Below are 21,421 nucleotides of genomic sequence, written 5' to 3'. Positions count from 1 at the left end.
AAGTCTCTGTCATATACTAATCCAAAGAGTCCTATATGAATAAATGTCCAAGACATACTAATCAAAAGAGACATACATATACAAAAGTCTCTATCATATACTAATCAAAAGAGTGCTATATATATAAATGTCCAAGACATACGCTAATCAAAAGGGACATACATATACAAAAGTCCCTGTCATATACAAATAAAAACTGTCATATATCTATAAATGTCCAAGACATATACTAATGAAAAGGGACATACATATACAAAAGTCACTGTCATATACTAATCAAAAGTGTCATATATCTATAAATGTGCAAGACATATGCTAATCAAAAGGAACATACATATACAAAAGTCTCTATCATATACTAATCAAAAGACTCTATGTACAATAGTCCATGTCATATACATCCAACAAAGATACAAAAGTCATGCTGGTGGATGACCTGCATGATCATAGTCATCACCTACGTCCTGAGACGGGGGCTGAGTGTCGTCGTCATCCTCAGTATCTAAAAATGCCTCAGGAAGCCTTCGCAAAAGCTTCTCCATTTTTTCCATTCGCCTCTGCATCATAACTATGAGACTATCCTGTTGCTGAGCCTTTTTCTCCTGATGTGCAGCCTTCTATTGTTGTTGTGCAACCCTCTCCTCTTGTTGTGCAGCCCTCTCCTCTTGCTGTGCAACTGCATAATCAATGTGCGCATCCTGTCATGCTCTTGCTGGGACACTCCAAGTGGTAGCCTATTGGAGAGTCGAGATTTCTTATATGCTCCTCCCAGTGTACCTAAACCGTATAACCGTCCTTTAAGGTTAACCCCACCAGATGCCTGCACGATCAAATCATTATCCGAGGCAACACTACTAGCATCCTCTCCTGGAATGACTTGATTGTCTCTCTCTTCCCTAAGTCTCGTAAAGCCATCCTAAAATTTACATAGAAAGTATTCATGTGTTAAAGTCAGGTGCACTAAAACTAATCAGCTTTCAAAAGTAAACATTTGGTGTAACAATAGATATTACTCGCAGTTGTTGCCTTTGCCTTGTCATTGCACCACTTGTCACGATCATCTTTAGATGTGTGTGTATGCTTGAACACATCCCAACCCACGGCAGACAGATCTGTGACCCCATCTTCCTGCTGCGTATATATGTACATAAAACAATCAGAACATAATACGTTAAGTATAAAAAATGGCTTACCATTTTACATATCTACATGCATATGAAAAATTACTATTATTCTTACCAACCGCCTTGCATGCTCATGAAATGGAATTAAACCTCCAGAATGTGTAGGTCCGTCAAATTTAGACATGTTCCTCTTATTTGCTTCAGCCATTTTCTTCCATTTTTCATTAGACCAGTGAACCTTCAAACCATCAAGAACATCTTGTCTCATCCAAGACGTATCGCCTTTTCCTTTTCTTATCAAATTCAAGTGATTTATGATTATGTCAGTGGCTTTGGTCTTGTATGCTTTATGAAAAAGATATTGCTCATCCGGCAAGTATTTATATTTTTCCTACAATGATGAAACAAGACAATTTAGAAAAAATATCAACATTAGCTTCAAATACCTTGAATCATACATAAATATTAATATGGTCAGATTTGAAGGGCAACATTACCATCAATGAGTTAAACCAGTTCTCCTTGACATTGGTTGGAACTGCCTTATATGTAGGGTATGGACCGTCATAGTTGCGCTTGATTATACCCCATATTTTGCGCACTACATCACATGGTTCAAAGCTGAAATAGATTGTAATTTGATTATATTCATCAATGCATTTAAATTATTGTCAACACTTATATGAAGATGTATTGAAAAAATATCACAACTACCATTAACATTTCTTGTACTTACTTGCTCCCATCAACGGTCGGTCGTACCCTTATACGATTGTCCACAGGATCTTTCTCCCCCCATCGTGGAACAAGATCCTGCATGACAGGCGGAGGTGGTCCATAATATGGAGCCTCTGGTGGGGACGAAGCGTGATCCTGTTTAACAAAAACGAGAGATAAAGACAAAAAAATTTCCAATAATCAAATGTGAACATAAATTTTTTGGAATAAAAAATGTAGAATATGTGCATAATTAGTCGGATAACCTCATTTGCTTCTTCAGTAGAAGCTACAAACATCTCATGCGTCTCCGGGACTGCCGATGGTGGTGCTTGTGCATCTGGTGATGTTGTTTGCATACGTGAAGAGAATGACGTGTGAACCTGCCCTCGACGGTTAATGGCCCCTCGTCTATATATACGTAGAGAGGTATTATCCTTACCTCCACCCCTACTATGTGTATTGTCAAATGTCTTCATCTGTAATAAGAAACATTCATGATTGTTATATCAGTTTACCATTACGATCTCCATAAGAATTGATCATTTGTGAAAATGTAACAAATATTAGTTTACCATTACAATCTCCATAATATGTCATCAAAATAAACAATACATCCAAAGATAAGTATTTGATAGTACCAAATATTACAAAAATTACAAATACATTGACATATCACAAGAAATATGACCACAAACAAACATAATATGTCATTATCCTACACAGTTCTCTAATGATTGTTTATAATTGGCATTTCATTCTGATTCCTCATTTTGAACTAGGTCTTCTTCTTCTTCAGTCTCCTCAATTTCATAATCGTCATGTTCTGCTTCAGATGATGACAAGAATTGTGGTTCCTCAGTTTCCTAATTTTAAAATTATTATACATATATCATATTTTTGAAATATAATGAAAGATAAAATATAACTTGAATGTGCAAATCATAAAATATGTTCATCAAAATATACCTATAAATAAAAATCAAATTAAAATTTCTTTATTGTATATTTCAACATTGCCTCTAAACCCTCTATCAGTAAAATTGCCACGTAAAGAACTTCATTATTAAATGAAAATGAAATAATTCACAAAAAAAAATGCAAAAGAATGGTGATTACCAGTTGCTAACATTTAAACATTAATTTGCTAATATACATATTAATTTAAATATTCGTAGGTACATTTTTTTTAAGAAATTCATAGGTTTAAGTTTTTAACACTTTTGTTATAATTATTTTTAAATTAAAATAATTAAAAATTAACAAAACCTTTACATGTTTTGTATACACCTCACGCTCACACTTAGTTCAAGGGGTTTTGAGGTGCAAGTCCCACTATAAAAGCCAAACAGAGAGAAAAAAACAGAGTATACAGAGATAGTCTAATTAAAGTACTTAGATCAAGGGATTTTGTGATCGTTCTTAATTCATAAAAAAAAAAAATTATTAAATCATGAAATGAAATTAATAATTACTGTTTATATTAAATAATCTTTCAAGTAATTTATTATGAAATTAATTTATAACTCTATCTTAATTTATTTACATTTTATAAATATATTTAAAATATGGAATCAAATTTATTTAAGATAGTTTAAATATGTATTATCAAAATAAGATATTTCAATTTTTTAATAATCTCGTAACGATATCGAGAAAAAAAATAGATAAAATAAAATAATAATTGATTTGAATTTTTGTCAAAGAGTCTAAGTGATATATTTTACAATCGATAATGAGTGTAAGTGGAAATATGAAACCACAGTGGGTTAAATGTAAAATTATATAATCATTATGGATCTAAGTGAGAAGTTTAACACCACAAGACCTGCACGATAATTCATATAAACTACAGTGGGGTGAAAGTCAAGTTTTCCCTGAAATAATATGAATGTGAGAAGGGTAATTATTTTTGCAAGTATTAATTAAATGTAATTAGTTCTCCTCAAAAACAAAACAACAAAATACTTTAACCTAAACATACTCTAACAGAAATGGGGACACTTTTCATTACATATTTAATACATAACTTCATTTTCACCCATTGCGATTTTGTCATTTATCATTTGAGCTCCCGTGGTTTTAAACTTATCACTTAGACCCAATGTGCTGAAAAAAGTAATCATTTAACCCCCTATGGTTTCAAATTTTCACGTAGACCCTTTGTGGTTACAAAATTTTTCACTTAAACCTCTTATTGTTTGAAATTAAAAAAAATTATTTCAGATGAAATTTAAAAAACATTATTTATGATAAAGTAAATAGGTATTATCAAAATAAGATATTTACTTTCTCTAAATAAATAAAATAAAAATATTTCATTTCAATTTATTTTCTTCATAAAATTAAGTTAATTTTTTAGAATTTATTTTTATTTTTTAAATCTTTAATGCATTAGGTGAGGATATAAAATAAAAAAGAGGCAAAATTTATTTTCCTATTATTTATTTTTTAACATTGTTATTTTTGTAACAAGGGGTCTAAGTGAAAATATTTGTACCCACAACCAGTGAAAATTTGGAACCACAGGGGGTTAAATGATAAAAAAATTTCAGTACAATGGGTCTAAGTGATAAGTTTAAAATCACTGTGGCTTTTCTTATCAAATGTCACAAAATCACAATGACTGAAAATGAAGTTTAGCCTCTTTTCTAACATACTCTATCTGTTACCTCCATCGTTCTCATAGCCAACACTCCCAATCTATCGGTCACTCTCTCTTCCTTTTTCTTTCCACTGAACCAACATTGAAGGTGCAAGAGAAGCTTGTCCAACCTTCTTGTGTAACATCCTTGTCTCGGGCCGGTTCAATTAACATACATATAATATGTAAACATGCATCAGCGAAAGTCTTACTTAATCTTTTAACTCGATTAGCGGAAGTACAAGCCAAATTTTTCTTTTCTTTTCTTTTCCATTAATTCACATGATTTATTTCAACTCATACATATTTTTTTACTTGTTCATAACATACTTCTTTCTTTCCTTTCATTATGTAATACATATGTGATCAATGACCAACATGATATAACCACAAGTGCCATTACAGATAGAGGAAAAATTCATAAAAATGATTTCTTTTTTATTTATTTTTTGTAATGGTTTTCGACGGAATTAGTTTTCCGTCAAAAATCTTCGACGGAATTCATTTTCCGTCGAAAACCTTCACAAAATCAATTACTTTTCCATTTATTTTATTCATTCGTTTTCGACGAAATTTATTTTTCGTCAAAAATCTTCGACGAAATCCATTTTCCGTCGAAAAATTTCACAAAATCAATTTCTTATCCAATTTATTTTATTCATTTGTTTTCGACGGAATTCATTTTCCGTCAAAAATCTTCGACAGAATCCATTTTCCGTCGAAAACATTCACACAATCAATTTCTTTTCCATTTATTTTATTCATCTGTTTTCAACGGAATTCGTTTTCCGTCAAAAATCTTTGACATAATCCATTTTTCGTCGAAAACCTTCACAAAATCAATTTCTTTTCCATTTATTTTATTCATCCATTATCGACGGAATTCGTTTTCCGTCAAAAATCTTTGACGAAAGCCATTTTCCGTCGAAAAATTTCACAAAATCAATTTCTTTTCCAATTTATTTTATTCATCCATTTTCGACGAAATTCGTTTTCTGTCAAAAATCTTCGACGGAAGCCATTTTCCGTTGAAAACCTTCACAAAATCAATTTCTTTTCCATTTATTTTATTCATCCATTTTTGACGAAATTCGTTTTCCGTCAAAAATCTTCGACAGAATCCATTTTCCGTTGAAAAATTTCACAAAATCAATTTCTTTACCAATTTAATTTATTCATCCATTTTTTACGGAATTTATTTTCCGTCAAAAATCTTCGACGGAATCCATTTTCCGTCGAAAACCTTCAGAAAATCAATTTCTTTTCGATCTATTTTATTCATCCGTTTTTGAAGGAATTCGTTTTTTGTCAAAAATCTTCGATGGAATCCATTTTCCGTCAAAAACCTTCACAAAATCAATTTCTTTTTCAATTTATTTTATTCATCCGTTTTCAACGGAATTTGTTTTCCGACGAAAACCTTCACAAAATCAATTTCTTTTCCATTTATTTATTCATCCGTTTTCGACGAAATTCGTTTTCCGTCAAAAATCTTCGACGGAATCCATTTTCCGTCGAAAACCTTCACAAAATCAATTTCTTTTCCATTTATTTTATTCAACCGTTTTCGACGGAATTCATTTTTCGTCAAAAATCTTGGACGGAATTCATTATCCGTCGAAAACCTTCACAAAAAAATTTATTTTCCAATTTATTTTATTCATCCGTTTTCGACGGAATTCATTTTCCGTCGAATATCTTCGACGGAATCCATTTTCCGTCGAAAAAGTTTCGACGAAATCAATTTTTCGTCGAAAGTTTTTGACGGAATCTGTTTTCCGTCAAAAAATTCAATGATAAACGAATTCTGTCAAAAATTCCGTCAGTAATTGCCACGGAATTTTTTTCCGTCGAAAATAATGACTTTTCTAGTAGTGATACCTCGACACACGATATTACGGCCTTAGACATTGTTTTCCTCTGAGTGAATGAATGGAAATTAAGATTTTACACTATCTAGCGAATCACGACACACGATATTACGGCCTTAGCCAAAAAAAGATGGTGTGGGTGCTTTGTGATTGCATAAAATAGATTAAAGAGAGATTAGTCATATCTGTGGTCTTTAGCTCTATTTATAAAGTTTACCTTAAAGTTCAAATCGTTTGGGCCTTCCAAGGATATGGGCCCTACTTAGGTCCATAACAACACTTAACCAGTTAATAACAATAATAATAATACATTATTAAAAAAATAGTATATACCTTTAATGGGAACTAAATAAAAAACGTAAATTAAATGAAAACAGAAATTACATGAAAACAAAAATTAATTGAGAAACGAAAACTAAATGAGTCAGCAATAGCAGAAATTTTTCATCCCAAGTTAGGCTCAAATAAAAAACTTAAACTGAGTGAAAACATAAAGGGTAAAGGATTTCTGCAGTCAATGGAGATAAATTATCTCCAGTGAGCCCAAAACGATGTCATTTTAGGACGGAAATTAAGGTATTTTTGTAATTATAATATATTACAGGGTTATTTTAGTCTTTATCATTATAATTTTTTAATTTTATAACTCCAAAACGACATCGTTTTAAGCTCATTGGAGATAACTTTATCTCCATTGACTGGAGAAATATTTTTTCCAAACATAAATTACATGAAAAACGAAAATTAATTAAGAAATGGAAACTAAATGAGAAACAGAAACTAAAAGAGTCAGCAATAGCAGAACTTTTTCATCCCAAGTTGGGCTAAAAAAAATTATAGTATATACCCTTAATAAGAATTAAATGAAAATGGAAACTACATAGAAACAAAAATTACAAGAAAAACAAAAACTAAATGAGAAACGGAAACTAAATGAGAAACGGGAACTAAATGAAAAACATAAACTAAATGAAAATAGAAACTACATTGAAACAAAAATTACAAGAAAAACAAAAACTAAATGAGAAACGGAAACTAAATGAGAAACAGGAACTAAATGAAAAACATAAATTAAATGAAAATAGAAACTACATGAAAAACAAAAATTAAATGAAAAACTGAAACTAAATGAGAAACAGAAAAACAATAGCAAAAGTTTTTCATCTCAAGTTGGGCTCAAAAAAATAATAGTATATACTCTTAATGATAACTAAATGAAAAAACGTAAACTAAATGAAAATGGAAACTACACGAAAAATGATAATTAACTGAGAAACAGAAATGCCACGTTCTGCTTTAAACCCCATGAACCAGAATCATTTTCACACTTAACCAGTTAATAACAATAATAATAATAAATTAATAAAAAATAGTATATAGCCTTAATGGGAACTAAATGAAAAACATAAACTAAATGAAAACGAAAATTACATGAAAAATAAAAAATTAATTGAGAAACAGAAATTAAATGAGTCATCAATAGCAAAAGTTTTCCATCCAAGTTGAGCTCAAATGAAAAACATAAACTAAATGAAAACGAAAATTATTTGAGAAACGAAAATTAATTGAGAAACGAAAATTAAATGAGAAACGAAAACTAATTGAGTCGATAATAGTAGAAGTTTTTCGTCCCAAGTTGGGCTAAAAAAAATTGTATATATCCTTAATGGGAACTAAATGAAAAACGTAAAATAAATGAAAACAGAAACTAATAAAAATAAAAATTAAATGAAAAACAAAAACTACATGAAAAATGGAAACTGAATGACTAACGGAAGCTAAATAAGAAACAGAAACTAAATGAAAAACATAAACTACATGAAAAATGAAAATTAAATGAAAAATGAAACTAAATGAGATACAAAAACTAAATGACAAGCAGAAACTAAATAATAAACATAAGCTAAATGAAAAACAATAGTAGAAGTTTTCCATCCCAAGTTGAGTTCAAACAAATAATAGTATATGCCCTTAATGGCAACTAAATGAAAAATGTAAACTAAATGAAAACGGAACCTACATGAAAAATGAAAATTAATTGAGAAACGAAAATGTCATATGTCAACTTTAAATCCCATGAACCAGATTCTTTTTCACACTTAACCGGTTAATAACAATAATAATAATAATAAATTAATAAAAAAATAATAATATATACCCTTAATGGGAACTAAATGAAAAACATAAACTAAACAAAAATGGCAATTACATGAAAAAAGAAAAATAATTGAGAAACAAAAACTAAATGAGTCTGCAATAGCAGAAGTTTTCCATCTCAAGTTGGGCTAAAATGAAAAACGTAAACTAAATGAAATCAGAAACTACATGAAAAATGAAAACTAAATGAAAAACAAAAACTAAATGAGAAATAGAAATTATATGAGTCAGCAATAATAGAAATTTTCCATCCCAAGTTGGGCTCAAAAGTATAATAGTATATACCCTTGATGGGAACTAAATGAAAAACGTAAACTACATGGAAAATAAAATTTAAATGAGAAACAAAAATTAAATAAGTCAGCAATAGCAAAAAAATTTCATCCCAAGTTGGGCTAAATAAAATAATAACATGACTATGAGATTTGATCTCATCCGTGATCTGACATCATCTAAAAAGCAATGGAGGATCAAAGTTAGGGTTATCAAACTCTGGAGGCGACCAAACTTGTTTTGACCCGAGATGGGAGACAATGTCGAGATGATTTTAATAGATGAACATGTGAGTTTTGTTACGCATTTCTATCGTGCAGATTATTATTTTTTTAATTCATACAACTATTAAGCATTGCTTATGGTTTCTTTTTTTTTTCTAATAACAAGGTGGTAAGATTCAGGGGACTGTACGGGATTCCTTGAGGACAAGAGATCAACTAGCGGAAGGTGGAATATACGTCATACAGAATTTCGGTGTTGGCTTTAATTCTAAAAAATTTAAGCCAACTCAACATGAGTACATGCTTACTTTTAATCTAAGAAATGTTGTGACGCTGAGTGTCAATGCCAACCTCCTATCAATGGTTTTTCATTCATGGAATTTTAAAAGATTTTTTCAGATAAAAAATCTCACAAATTTTAAAAGACTATTTAGAATTGAGGGACTTTAAAGAGTTTTTTAAAAGACTTTTTTTACAATCAAGATTTCATAAGATTGGATTTAAAAGGATTTTAATAGAATTTATAAGATTTGAAAGGACAATATGGATTTATAAGATTTTAAAAAATCATATGAATTTTTAACAAACATTCAAAATTACAAAAGTCAATAAAAAAATAAAAAATAAATGCAATGAAATTAATAAAAAAAAGTAAACTTAATATAATTTTCTCAATCAGTAAAACATAATATATTTTTTAACAAACATTCAAAATTACTAAGCAACAGCTTTTCACATATCTAAAGTTATACTACTCCTCCATGCATTAGAATTTTCTCGTTCCTACTCTTGGGTTTGACCAATGGGTTGAAAATTATCTTCTTCATTTGGTATCAAAGCTATACATATATGATTATAAGACCTAATTTTTTTAATTATTAAAATAATTCTAAATTTGCATATAGAATCTAAAGTTCATGATAACATTTCGTTTTGAATTTTTTGCAATTGATCTTGAAAACCTTGAGGTTTTTGTTCTACGTGGTGACAGTTTTTTAACCATATATCATATGCATATTTTCATTGAATATTCTAAGAAAATTTCGAATCTGAATTTTTAGGTTTTATTATATGAAAGTTTAGAAAATTTCTTAAATTTTTTTTCAAAATCGATACATTGAAACCTTAAATTGCTTTGGGGCTTTTGAAAAACAAGTTTCTAATTATCTATTGACACAAAAATTGTTTGAAATCGTTTCCTATAGTGAAAGAATTTCGTTCATGAATGTTTTGTTATGAAATATAGGGTTCATATTATGAAAGTTTCAATCTTTCTTTAATGTGAACATGTTAGGCTAAGTTTATTTATGTAGTTAGGATTACGGATCCAGTGTGAATCCTAGTTATGGTTTAATTTAGTTTCTTTAATAAATTATTTCAGTATTTGTATTTTACCTTGCATGAATTCCTATATATATCCTTGTATGAACTGATCACTCTTATAGGAATTTGAGGGTTAGGGCTCGCAATAGACATATTGGGATTTTAATCCTGACTAGGGTAAAATACCAATTCTTGTATGACCTAGACATAGGCTTGCTTGAGTTGTAGACTTCATAATTCATCGCGTTTAATGCTAATTCTAAGAGGGATTACTAAGACATTAGGATTCCAATTAGAGTAAAGGGTTAAAGTCACTAAGACATTAGGATTTAACCAATTATTTTTAGAAGATGAATTGTTTGAAATATCTGAGGTAAATTATTATTGAAATTAATTTAAATTACTCTAGGAGGATCTGAGGTGAAATAATTCTTAAATGCATCTTTTGTTTTTGATATTCTAAATTTAATACTCAATTCTTGCGTTCTTGATGTTCTTGATATTTACTGCAATTAATTTTTGTTTTATTTTAAATTCAAAAATTATTCTATTTTCCAAATCAATTCGAGTTTTCCAAATTAAGGAGAATAGTTATAATAGTATTTGGCACATTAATCCTCGTGGGACGATATTCTTTCTCACTACTTTATTACTTGAAACGATTGATATACTTGCTGTAGTGGCAACAATCCCTTTCTCCCTCATCTCTCTAAAACGCTCCAAACCATCATCCAAGAGTCCATTTTGGACATAACCCATCATCATATAGTGCTCCAAGAGATAACATCTCTCTCAGGAATTTCATCAATCATCTTCTCCGCAACAGGTTGTTGTTGCTGCTCGTGCAACTTCAATTACTTTTATGTTAGTTATGTTTGAGGATAATATAAATTAACTAAATGTGCTTCAGAAAACAGACATTAGAATCGAAAAGAGTTTATACAAAAATAACATATGCAGCACAACTGTTCTAATCTATTTCATTCACTTACAACATACACACATATAAATTATGATCATAAAAGGCTTGTTCTATCAAACCTGGGAAGTCTTAGCGTTTACAATCTTCCACGATATAGATAACTTTCAATGTTGTGATTTTAAGAATTGATTGGATTGAACACGTGAGGGATTTCTGCTATCATGTGCAGCTACATACTATAAACATTCATGAATTCATTTAAGTTTTTTTGAACATCCAATTTAAAAGTGGACAAACTTATACAAATGCTTAGCTTGTGTTAAAAAATAAATGATAAATAAAGTATGAAAAATAACTGTTCACATCTGTATGATTGCTTCCAAACAATTTTGAAGAAGTAAACAGTAATATTTTAATACAACAAGTATAATTTTAATTTATATAATTAGTTGCACCTGCCTCTCTTCTATATTTTAGCATTAAAATATAATTTTAATTTGATCCGACATGCTTGAAATGTATTTCACAAAGATCGTTGTCACGTATTTTATCACGTGTACAAAATTCATATTTCTATAAATTGCTATATTTATAGTTGTTGCCAACAAATTGAAGTTAACTAAGAATTACGTGATCGCTCTGCTTTTGTTCTTTTATATTTCGAACGACAAAAGTCAAATATACTTATTAATGTGGCTACAAATTTGTAAATCTTATGCACCGACTATACATTCTGCTTGGATATTTTCAGATTATTTGTTAACATGATAATGATAAACTATTAGAGAAAAAATATAAAAATACATTCAGATTATTTGTTAACATGAATCAACTTAGATATGAGAGCTTGAACATCTTTCCTCACGAGCACATATGAAGAGATTTGTTGGGTGCATAAATAGGGGTGTAAATATAGTAGGTTGAGCTAGGTTTTGCCTTAAATAAGTTAGATCTGTGTAAAATTATTGGGTTTGACCTGGCCTGTCAACCTGTATGGGTTCCGAATTACAAGTATGGTCTGACCCATATTTAAAAAATAAAAAATTTGACCTATGCCTGTTAGCCTGTTTAAGTCTATTAAATATTCAATAATTAAAAGAATAATTAAAATAATATTATTTATAAAATTATTTATTTTATTTAAAATAAATAATATGATATAGGCCGCTTGTAGGCTTATAGGCCCGACATGTACAAAAAACCTATGGCCTATTTTCTAAATAAGTTTTTTTAAAAGCTATGTCTGTTCTATTTTACTATTTGTAATAGACCAAGCTTAGCCTAATATAGGTTAGGCCGTAGGCCCATATAGGCTGACCTAGCTCATTTACACCCCTATCAATAACCCATGATAGACCAGGCTCAATGAACAAAGTTGTCGTAGTTCTCAAGTTTAAGAGGGATCACTTCCCAATTACTAAAGAACATTCACAGAAGGACAAAGGTAATTAAGAGAGTGGGCGCGTGGAGCGCGTGTTAATCTTGTTAAAGGCTCTGCTAGGGTTTTTTCGTTCGTATGGTTGTCAAAGGGGGTAGATCCCCCAATTCTGAGGGGGATACATTAATTAATAGGGAACCGAAGAAAGCTAAGGGGGAAGCCGGCATGGATCTGGACATGCATGATGAATCTCCGTGTGCGGGCGCCATGGAGGTTGAAGCTGACGATGAAAAACTGAAGAGAGGAGTGGGTGGATCAGAGCCTTCTCCCGGTACGGAAGAAGAAGTGAGACGCGATCCTCGGAAGTTGGTTTCCTATAAGGATCACCTCCTTCGCGTGAATGGTGTTTGGGATGGAAACCCAGAGGAAGAAGATGATGACTGGTTGGCTCAGTGCAAACGTGAGGAAGTCGAGGAAGAGGAAGCAATGAAGGCATATAAACAAACAGGGGAAGACGATCCTTTGAACCCGTACTACCAGTTCGATGTTCTTTAGAAACTGGAGCAATGTAGAAGATGGAGGAAGGCTCTCATAGTTAAACTCATGGGAAAGAAGATTGGAGCAAGAATTCTTTGGAACAGGCTTCACAAACTCTGGAATCTGGAGGGGGAGTACAAAGTCCTTGATCTGGAGAATGACCACTATATGGTCGAATTTGAGAAAACTCAGGATTATGTGTTCGTGCAACAGCAGGGGCCATGGATCGTTGCAAATCATTATCTCATTGTTCAAAGGTGGAGGCCGAATTTTGACCCATATAACGACAGAGTGAAGAAACTGGCGGTTTGGATTAGAATCCCTGGAGTCCCAAGGGAGTTCTACACGCACAAAGATCTGTGGAGAATGGGCAACATGGTGGGTCGTACCCTGAGAATTGATGAGAGCTCCCTCAGGATCAGTGGACAAGGTCAGTTAGAAGAAATTACTGACAGAGGTAGGTTTGCCCGCATCTGTGTTGAAATAGACTTGAGCAAGAGTCTATTATCCAAGTTCAGAATCGGACAGAGACAACTGTATATAAGGTACGAAGGCTTGCATCAAATTTGTTTCCTGTGTGGCCAATATGGCCACAAGGGGGATCAGTGCCCTTTAAATCCTGAGAATATGAAGCATGCTGAAGATACAAAAGGTGAGGAGGCTCCTTGCCAACAGGCTGATTAGGGGAACAAAACAGTGGTAATCGAGGAAGAGATTGAGAAAAGCCAAGAAGTAAATGGTTTTGGCAATTGGATGACTGTTCAGAGAAGGAATAAAAAGAGGCCTATGCCATACCAGAAGCCAAAGGAGATAAGTATGGGTAAGGTTCCTGATTCGAGGAATACGGGCCTGAATCTTAAAAATAAAAGTTCTGATTCTAGGTTTGGTCCTCTGGAAGAAGATAAAGAAGGAGGATCCCAAGACCAGTTGGGAAACAGCTCAATCCCGGATAATGGGGGAATGGTGTCTGATGACTCAAGTCAGCAGAGAAGGAACCGAGGAGGAAAGAAAAAGAAAAGTACTACTGATAGAAACATCTCAAAACAGAAACAAGGAAGTGAAGTAGTGGGCTCGGGGAAACAGGTGAGCAACTCATCTTCTAAAGAATTTTCTAAGAGTTCTATCCAAAAGGTGCCAATAGGGTAACTATACGGGTATACATGGGGATTATCAGGGGTAGTGTTCAGGGGGAAACTTCATTGGGGTCAAAGAATTTGGGTGATGATGTTACTCCAAAAGGTGATAGAGGAAGTGAGACAGGACTTGGAAATAAGTCCAATCCTGGACTAAAGGAGAATCCACCAGATGGTAGTGGGGAAGGTAAAGAAGGTTTCCAATAGGGGAGAACTGCAATGGTTCTTGATGATATAATGAATGATATAGGTATCAGGGATATCCCTATTGTTCTGGGTTAATGACTTTGTCATGTTCTGTACTTTTCATCCCTTTTGATGATTGTGTGTACATGGAACTGTAGAGGAGCAGGGAAAAAAGGGTTCTCAGCTCTTATTAAGGATATGGTTTTCCAGAACAAAATCCAAGTTCTGGTACTGTTGGAAACAAGGATCAGTGGCAGTAAAGCTGATAGGGTTGTTAGAAGCCTAGGTTTTGATAATTTCTTCATACGTGAAGCTGTAGGATTTTCAGGGGGAATCTGGATTCTTTGGAATAAAAGCATGACTAGTATTAGTATCTTGGAGGAAGATCACCAGTTCGTGCATTCAAAAATAACCTGGTTAAATTCGGGAATTGAAGAATATTTTACTTTCATTTATGGAAGTCCTAGAAGACCTAAGAGGAGAGTCCTTTGGGAAGGTTTGAGGAATATAGCAGCTACTGTTGAAGGGAAGTGGGCGGCTATGGGAGATTTTAATGCCTATATGCAAGAGGGGGAGAAACAAGGTGGTGCTATTGTTAATAGGGAGAGTGTCCAAGACTTTGTTACTTTCCTGAGTGAATGTGGCCTATCTGATCCTGGGTTCTCTGGACCGAAGTTTACTTGGAAGAGAGGAGCCTTCCAGGAAAGATTAGACAGGTTGGTGGGGAATGAAGAGTGGTTTCAGGGGTTCCCTAATAGGTCTATCTTCCACCTACATTTCCATGGGTCGGATCATAGGCCTATTGTCCTAAGAAATGAGAGTAAGAAGGGGGATCTTAGAGGCATAAAACCTTTTAGATTTCTAGCTGCTTGGGTGATAAATGACAGCTTTGGTGAAGAGGTGGATAATTGCTGGGAAAATGAGACTAGTTGGATTCGGGCCAAAGATAAATTCCAGAGGGATGCATCTGCTTGGCACCATAATATTTTCAAGATAGAGAAGAAAAGAAAGTTCAAACTTCAAAGAAGAATTAAGGGGGTGGACTCTCAACTCAGTAGGGGCCTTGATGAGGCTTTGGAAAGGCTTCATAAGGATCTTTGGTTTGAATTGAATACCATATATATCCATGAAGAACTTTCATGGTTCCAGAGGTCAAGGAGTAATTGGTTGGCCTTTGGTGACAGGAACTCCAAGTTATTTCATGCGGCTACAGTGGCTCGAACCAGGAAGAATAAGATTGGAGATCTGAAAAAAAAATGATGGGGAATGGGTGGAGGATCCTGAGAAGGTTAAAGATATGGCTATTGGTTTTTTTAAGAACCTGTATGCAATGGATGATCAAGTGAGTCCTAGCTTGGGCAGTCTGAATAGTTTTCCAATAATTGATAGTGAAAAGTGGTGTAAGATTGGAGAGACCCCTGTTATGGAGGAAATTAGAAGGACAATTTTTGAGATGAATCCTTTTAAAGCCCCGGGTTTTGATGGCCTCTATGTTATCTTCTTTCATTCAAATTAGGGTAAGGTGGGCAATTCTGTGTATAAGCTTGTTAAAGAAGCCTGCGAAGAACCTGAGGCAGTGGCAAAAATAAATCGAACCCTCATTTGTTTGATTCCGAAGGTGGACCACCCTGAAATGATAAGTCAATCCAGACTTATTAGTTTATGCAATGTTATATACAAGGGAATCACAAAGCTGATAGCATCCAGGCTCAGAAGTCACATGAGCTCACTGGTCATACCAAACCAGTGTAGTTTTGTTAAAGGCAGGCATGCCACTGACAATATTATCATAAGTCAGGAAATCTTTCACTCTATGAGGTCCAAGAAAGGAAGGAAAGGGTGGATGGCTGTAAAGGTTGATTTGGAGAAAGCTTATGACAGGGTGAGTTGGGCTTTTCTGGAGGAGACTTTGGTGTTAACAGGCTTGCCAAACTCGCTTGTGAGGCTTATTATGGCTTGTGTCTCAACTCCATCAATGAACATTCTATGGAATGGAGCTCTAACTAAAGAATTCACACCCTCAAGAGGAATCAGGCAAGGTAACCCTTTATCCCCCTATCTTTTTGTGTTATGCATGGAAAGGTTAGGACATTTGATCAACAATGCTGTGGAGGAAAAAAATGGAAACCTGTGAAGATGGGAAAGAATGGGGTTCCAATTTCCCATTTATTCTTTGCAGATGATCTGCTTATTTTCTCAGAAGCAAATGGGGTCCAAGCTGAGCTGATCTCTCTAGTATTTTGAGTCAATTCTGTCTAGCATCTGGTCAGAAAGTTAGCAATAGCAAAACTAGGTGCTGCTTTTCAAGGAATGTGAATCATACAAGAAGATCCGAGCTGAGTTAAGCCATGAATTTTACTATTGCGTCTAATCTTGGAAAGTATCTTGGGATCCCCATTTTTCATAAGAGGGTGAACAAGGATACTTTCAGCTATATACTAGAGAAAACAAACAGTAGGTTGAATGCTTGGAAGGAGAAGTCCCTTTCTATGGTAGGAAGGGTGGTGTTAACTAAGGCAGTCCTTGATGCCCTCCCAATGTACTCCATGCAGACTTCTTTGATTCCTGCAAGCACCTGTGAAGCAGTGGAACAGAGGATGAGAGGATTTGTGTGGGGCTGCAACAGAGGACAGAGGAAGGTTCATGCATATCCTTGGAATGTAGTTTGTAGAGCAAAGAAATGTAGAGGCTTGGGTATTAGAAACCTAAAGATATCCAACAAGACCTGTATGATGAAAATAGGCCATGGTATTTTGACTCACAGGAATAGTCTCTGGGTGCAGGTGCTAAAAAATAAGTACAAGATGGGTGATGGTTTGCCCCTTATTATTCCAAAGAAATCTAGTTGTTCCAATCTCTGGATGGGCTTATCTCGGGTGTGGCCAAAGGTATTTGAAGGTTCTAGAATTATGGTGGGGAATGGTATGGGGAGCTCTTTCTGGAATGACAAATGGCTGCCAATAGGCCCTCTAAAAGACCATGTGAATCAGGAAATTCATGCTGAAGTGCGAGAGGCTAATGTAGTGGATATGGTCAATTCAAATGGTGAGTGGAATTGGCAGGAATTCAATTATTTGCTTAACCAAGAAGCTTTGAATCTGATTGCAGGTCATAGGCCTCCTGATAGGGATGAAGGGGAAGATAGGGTGGTTTGGAATCACTCCCAGGATGGAAATTTCTCGATTAAATCAACTTACAAGAACATTGGGCAAGGATGGTATGGAAGTCTTTTGTAAGGGAAGAGAACTGGGGTGAATTCTTTGGCCTTCCTCTCCACTCTTGGGTAACTATTAACCTGAGCAAAGAACATTGCATGTTGGATGGGGAGAATAGGAGTGTATTGTTTGGGCTGGTTTGCTGGTTTATATGGAAAGAAAGAAACAATTTTATCTTCGAGAAAGAAGTTCCCATTGAAGGTAGAACATCTAGAATGGCTTGTGTTTACCTGTCAAACTATGTTAATGAAAAATATCTGTATAGAAATGCTGGTTTGCATAATAAAGGCTGCAGAGAGTCTATGGTGAAATGGGTTTTTCCCCTTTTGGGTTGGATCAAGGTCAACACTGATGGATCTTCAAACGAGGGAAACCAGCAGGGTGGATGTGGTGGAGTGCTGAGGGATGAGGCTGGGGACTGGAAGATGGGATTTGCAAAGAAGCTTGGAACTTGCAACTCAGTTAAAGTCGAAGTCTAGGGGGTCTTTCTGGGCCTGCAAACTGCTTGGAACCTTGGGTTTAGAAGGGTCATCATTGAAGGTGATTCTCAAGTGGTTCTCAATATGATTAGTGATGGGGTAGCTGAAAATCATCCACTTGTGGGATTGCTCAAAAAGATTTCTCAGCTGAGGAATCGAGAATGGCAGGTGAAATTTGTCCATACTTTTAGAGAGGACAATGGGGTAGCTGATTGGCTTACAAACTATGCCACTTCATTAGGATGGGAGACTGTATTCTTTGAGTCTCCACCGGTTGGTTGTTTTGGAGTTTTTAATAGGGATTATAGAGGGGTAGCTTGGCCCGGTTTGATTAGGAATCTTTAAGTGTTTTTAATTTTCTTTGCTATTCAAAAAAAAAAAAAAAAAAAAAAACATTCACAGAAAAAGAAATCCAAAGGCCGAGTTGTTGGCAAGAGAGAGATATTTTTTTTGTGAGCGAAAACAATTATATGTCATTCCATTAGAGGGTGAGATAATCTTTATGCATTTCTATGGTTTTTATACCAAAGAGATAATATTGTAATCCCTTTTTTATTGTATAAGTTTTTTTGAACTAGGTCCCGTAACTTTTACTATGTACATTGAAAAGATTTTCATATTAAAAATTGGTGTGTGTTCTTTAGTAATTTTACACCTCTGTTTTCTTTTACGTTTTTGCTTTTAACACTTTCGCTAGGGGCTGTGGGCTCTAGGCTCCTCACAGTCAACTACAAAATTTTGTATGTTTTTGGTGTTTGCACCCCATTGATCGTTGTGCACCAATAATACTCTAAAAACATTTTTAGGATTCATGTGATCAAGAAAAAGGGGGCTGTAATGGAAAAGGGGGAATATAATCTTTATTTTCTTATATTTTATATTAGAATTTGCATTTGTCATTTAACATGATACAATAAATTTTTTTACACACACAACATTTTGTGGAGCCCATACTTTTTGAAGAAAAAAGAAAATTATGGCACGCGTAACGAATCTCTATAACATTACACAATCACTTTTCCTACAACATAACTCTTATAAAACCCTTTTATATTTAGTGAATAAATCAACAAATAAGAAAGATAAATGGGTCAAAAAGTGGATGTTCACATGACTCACCTACTAATTAGTTTAAATAATATTATTTAAAAATTAAAGATATTTTCATTCAAAAATAAAAATCTAAATCTAAATCAAATAAAAATTGATAATTTAAAGTAAATAATAAATAATAAAAGAAATCTAAATATTATATTTGATAAACAAATATATTCACTTTTTTTAACAATAAAAACATGACTGAAGAAGAAAAACAATATGATAAAAAACTATCTGATCTCAACCATAAGTAATCTATTTTATTACACACGAGTTCATAATTAATGCTAAAAGATTCAAAGCGCAACAATAATGATAAGAGAGAAGCTAAACTTTTTTAATGTTAAGCTTGAGGGATGCCTTCTGACATGCCATGGAAAAACGTGGACAGACATGTGGGAACGAAGATTTGAATATCTATAACAGCTCATCTTACATAGAAATAATACGATTTATACTATTTTTTAGTCGAGATCGTTCTTGCATATAAATAAAGGTCTGAGTTGATGCTCTCTCTTGTATATTAAAATCGTCCTTGCCCCATTTCTCTCCACCGTTATCCATGGCATTTGAGAAGGTATTCCTCAAATTTGACATGAAAGAAGTTGTACTAGTCAAACCATCAAAACCCACACCTTCTTCTATTCTTTCTATGTCAACATTTGACAATGAACCCGCCCATTATAGTCTTTGTCAAACGGTTCATGTATATAGATCAGCAAATCATGATACCCCTCATGGCCAAGTTCTAGACCCTGTTCATGTGATCAAAGAAGCACTCGCCAAGGTTTTGCTTTATTATTATCCTCTTGCAGGTAGGCTAGTGAAACACGTTGATGGAAAACTTAGAGTCAACTGCAATGCAGACGGTGTTCCATTCTTGGAGGCAATTGCTAACTGCGACCTTACTTCTCTTCATTACTTGGATGGCACTGACACAAAAACTGCGAAAAACTTGGTGCTTGATCTTCCTCATTCTCAAGACGAAAATGGCTACCAACATCCCTTAGTGCTCCAGGTAACTAAATTTCTATGTGGGGGTTTCACAATTGGAATGGGGGCGTCACACGCTATTTGTGATGGCTATGGAGCATCTCAATTCTTCAGAGCCTTAGCTGAACTTGCAAGTGGAAAAAGTGAGCCCTCTGTGAAACCTGTGTGGGATAGAGAGAGACTAGTTGGAACAATAACAAAGCAACCATTGCAAAGCCCCATGGATGAGGCTTGTGCTGCAGTTTCGCCGTTTCTGCCAACAACAGTTCTTATGCATGAATGCTCTAAAGTGGACAGTGAGAGCATAAGAAGACTCAAGATGAGTATGAAGAACGAAAGCTTCACAACTTTTGAATCACTTGCTGCCTATGTGTGGAGGTCAAGAGCCAGAGCCTTAAAACTGAGCTATGATGGGAAAACTATGTTAAACATCATAGTGGGAGTGAGACAGCACTTGCTGGATTCTCCTTTGCCTTATGGCTATTATGGGAATGCTATCGTGGATGCAAATGTTGTGCTAACAGTGAGGGAACTCAACGAACGACCACTATCAGAGATTGTGAAGCTCATCAAGGAGACCAAAAATGCTGCTTTTACCACTGATTATATCAGAAACACAATCAACACTTTGGAGACGAAACAAGTGGATCATAACATGGAAGGTATCGGTGCACTCATGACTTTGACTGAGTGGAAGCATTTGGGTTTCTTGGAAAAGGTAGATTTTGGATGGAAGGAACCTATAAATATAATACCCGCCCCATGCAACATGTTTGAGTCCGTGGATTTGTGCATTTTCGCATCTCCTAATAACTTTGATCCATCAATGAAAGGAGGAGTTAGGATTTTCTCATCCCTCCCTATTGCTGCCATGCCAAAGTTCAGAGAGGAGATGGAAGCTCTCAGGTTAATTAAACCCTAGCTAGGAAGGTAAATCAAAGAGGAACAAATGTATGGGATGTACTTCTTCTTCTTTCTTTTTTTCTCTTTCGTCACTTAACTGTATTGTTGCGCTCTGATGAGTCTATGGAGGTTATCGAGCATGGAAATATGTAAATTTTATATGTCTTTTTGTTGTGTCATTCCCACTGCAATATTTAAAGGTCAGTGTTACATTTATTATTAACAATTGATTTCACTTGCATCA

The 21,421-nt window shown here is 34.1% G+C and overlaps 2 protein-coding genes across 2 annotated transcripts; both read left to right on the top strand.

The window, feature by feature from the left end:
• Nucleotides 1–14,330: 14,330 nt before the first annotated feature.
• On the top strand, nucleotides 14,331–15,749 carry LOC133318127 (uncharacterized). Its single transcript, XM_061520083.1, has 2 exons — nucleotides 14,331–14,490; nucleotides 14,650–15,749. The coding sequence occupies exons 1-2, from the start codon at nucleotides 14,331–14,333 to the stop codon at nucleotides 15,747–15,749; spliced, it is 1,260 nt and encodes a 419-aa protein (XP_061376067.1).
• A 3,885-nt stretch (nucleotides 15,750–19,634) lies between these two features.
• LOC133318128 (spermidine coumaroyl-CoA acyltransferase-like) lies at nucleotides 19,635–21,219 on the top strand. Its single transcript, XM_061520085.1, has one exon. It carries the CDS (start codon nucleotides 19,844–19,846, stop codon nucleotides 21,194–21,196), a length of 1,353 nt encoding a protein of 450 aa, XP_061376069.1. The 5' UTR covers nucleotides 19,635–19,843; the 3' UTR covers nucleotides 21,197–21,219.
• The last annotated feature ends 202 nt before the right edge of the window (nucleotides 21,220–21,421 follow it).

Source organism: Gastrolobium bilobum, unplaced genomic scaffold (genome assembly GCF_033153095.1).
Source record: "Gastrolobium bilobum isolate Gb01-03AN ecotype WA unplaced genomic scaffold, APGP_CSIRO_Gbil_v1 utg45470, whole genome shotgun sequence".
Lineage (NCBI taxonomy): Eukaryota > Viridiplantae > Streptophyta > Magnoliopsida > Fabales > Fabaceae > Gastrolobium > Gastrolobium bilobum.
The sequence above is the reverse complement of the archived record's forward strand: the minus strand, read 5'-3'. Positions and strand labels throughout refer to the sequence as shown.

Excerpts from the sequence above, each read along its gene's own strand:
- LOC133318127 (XM_061520083.1), top strand. The coding sequence starts at position 14,331 with ATGGGGATTATCAGGGGTAGTGTTCAGGGGGAAACTTCATTGGGGTCA. Across the intron at positions 14,491-14,649 it reads ACCAGATGGTAGTGGGGAAG|GAGCAGGGAAAAAAGGGTTC; the intron begins GTAAAGAAGGTT and ends GGAACTGTAGAG.
- LOC133318128 (XM_061520085.1), top strand. The coding sequence starts at position 19,844 with ATGGCATTTGAGAAGGTATTCCTCAAATTTGACATGAAAGAAGTTGTA.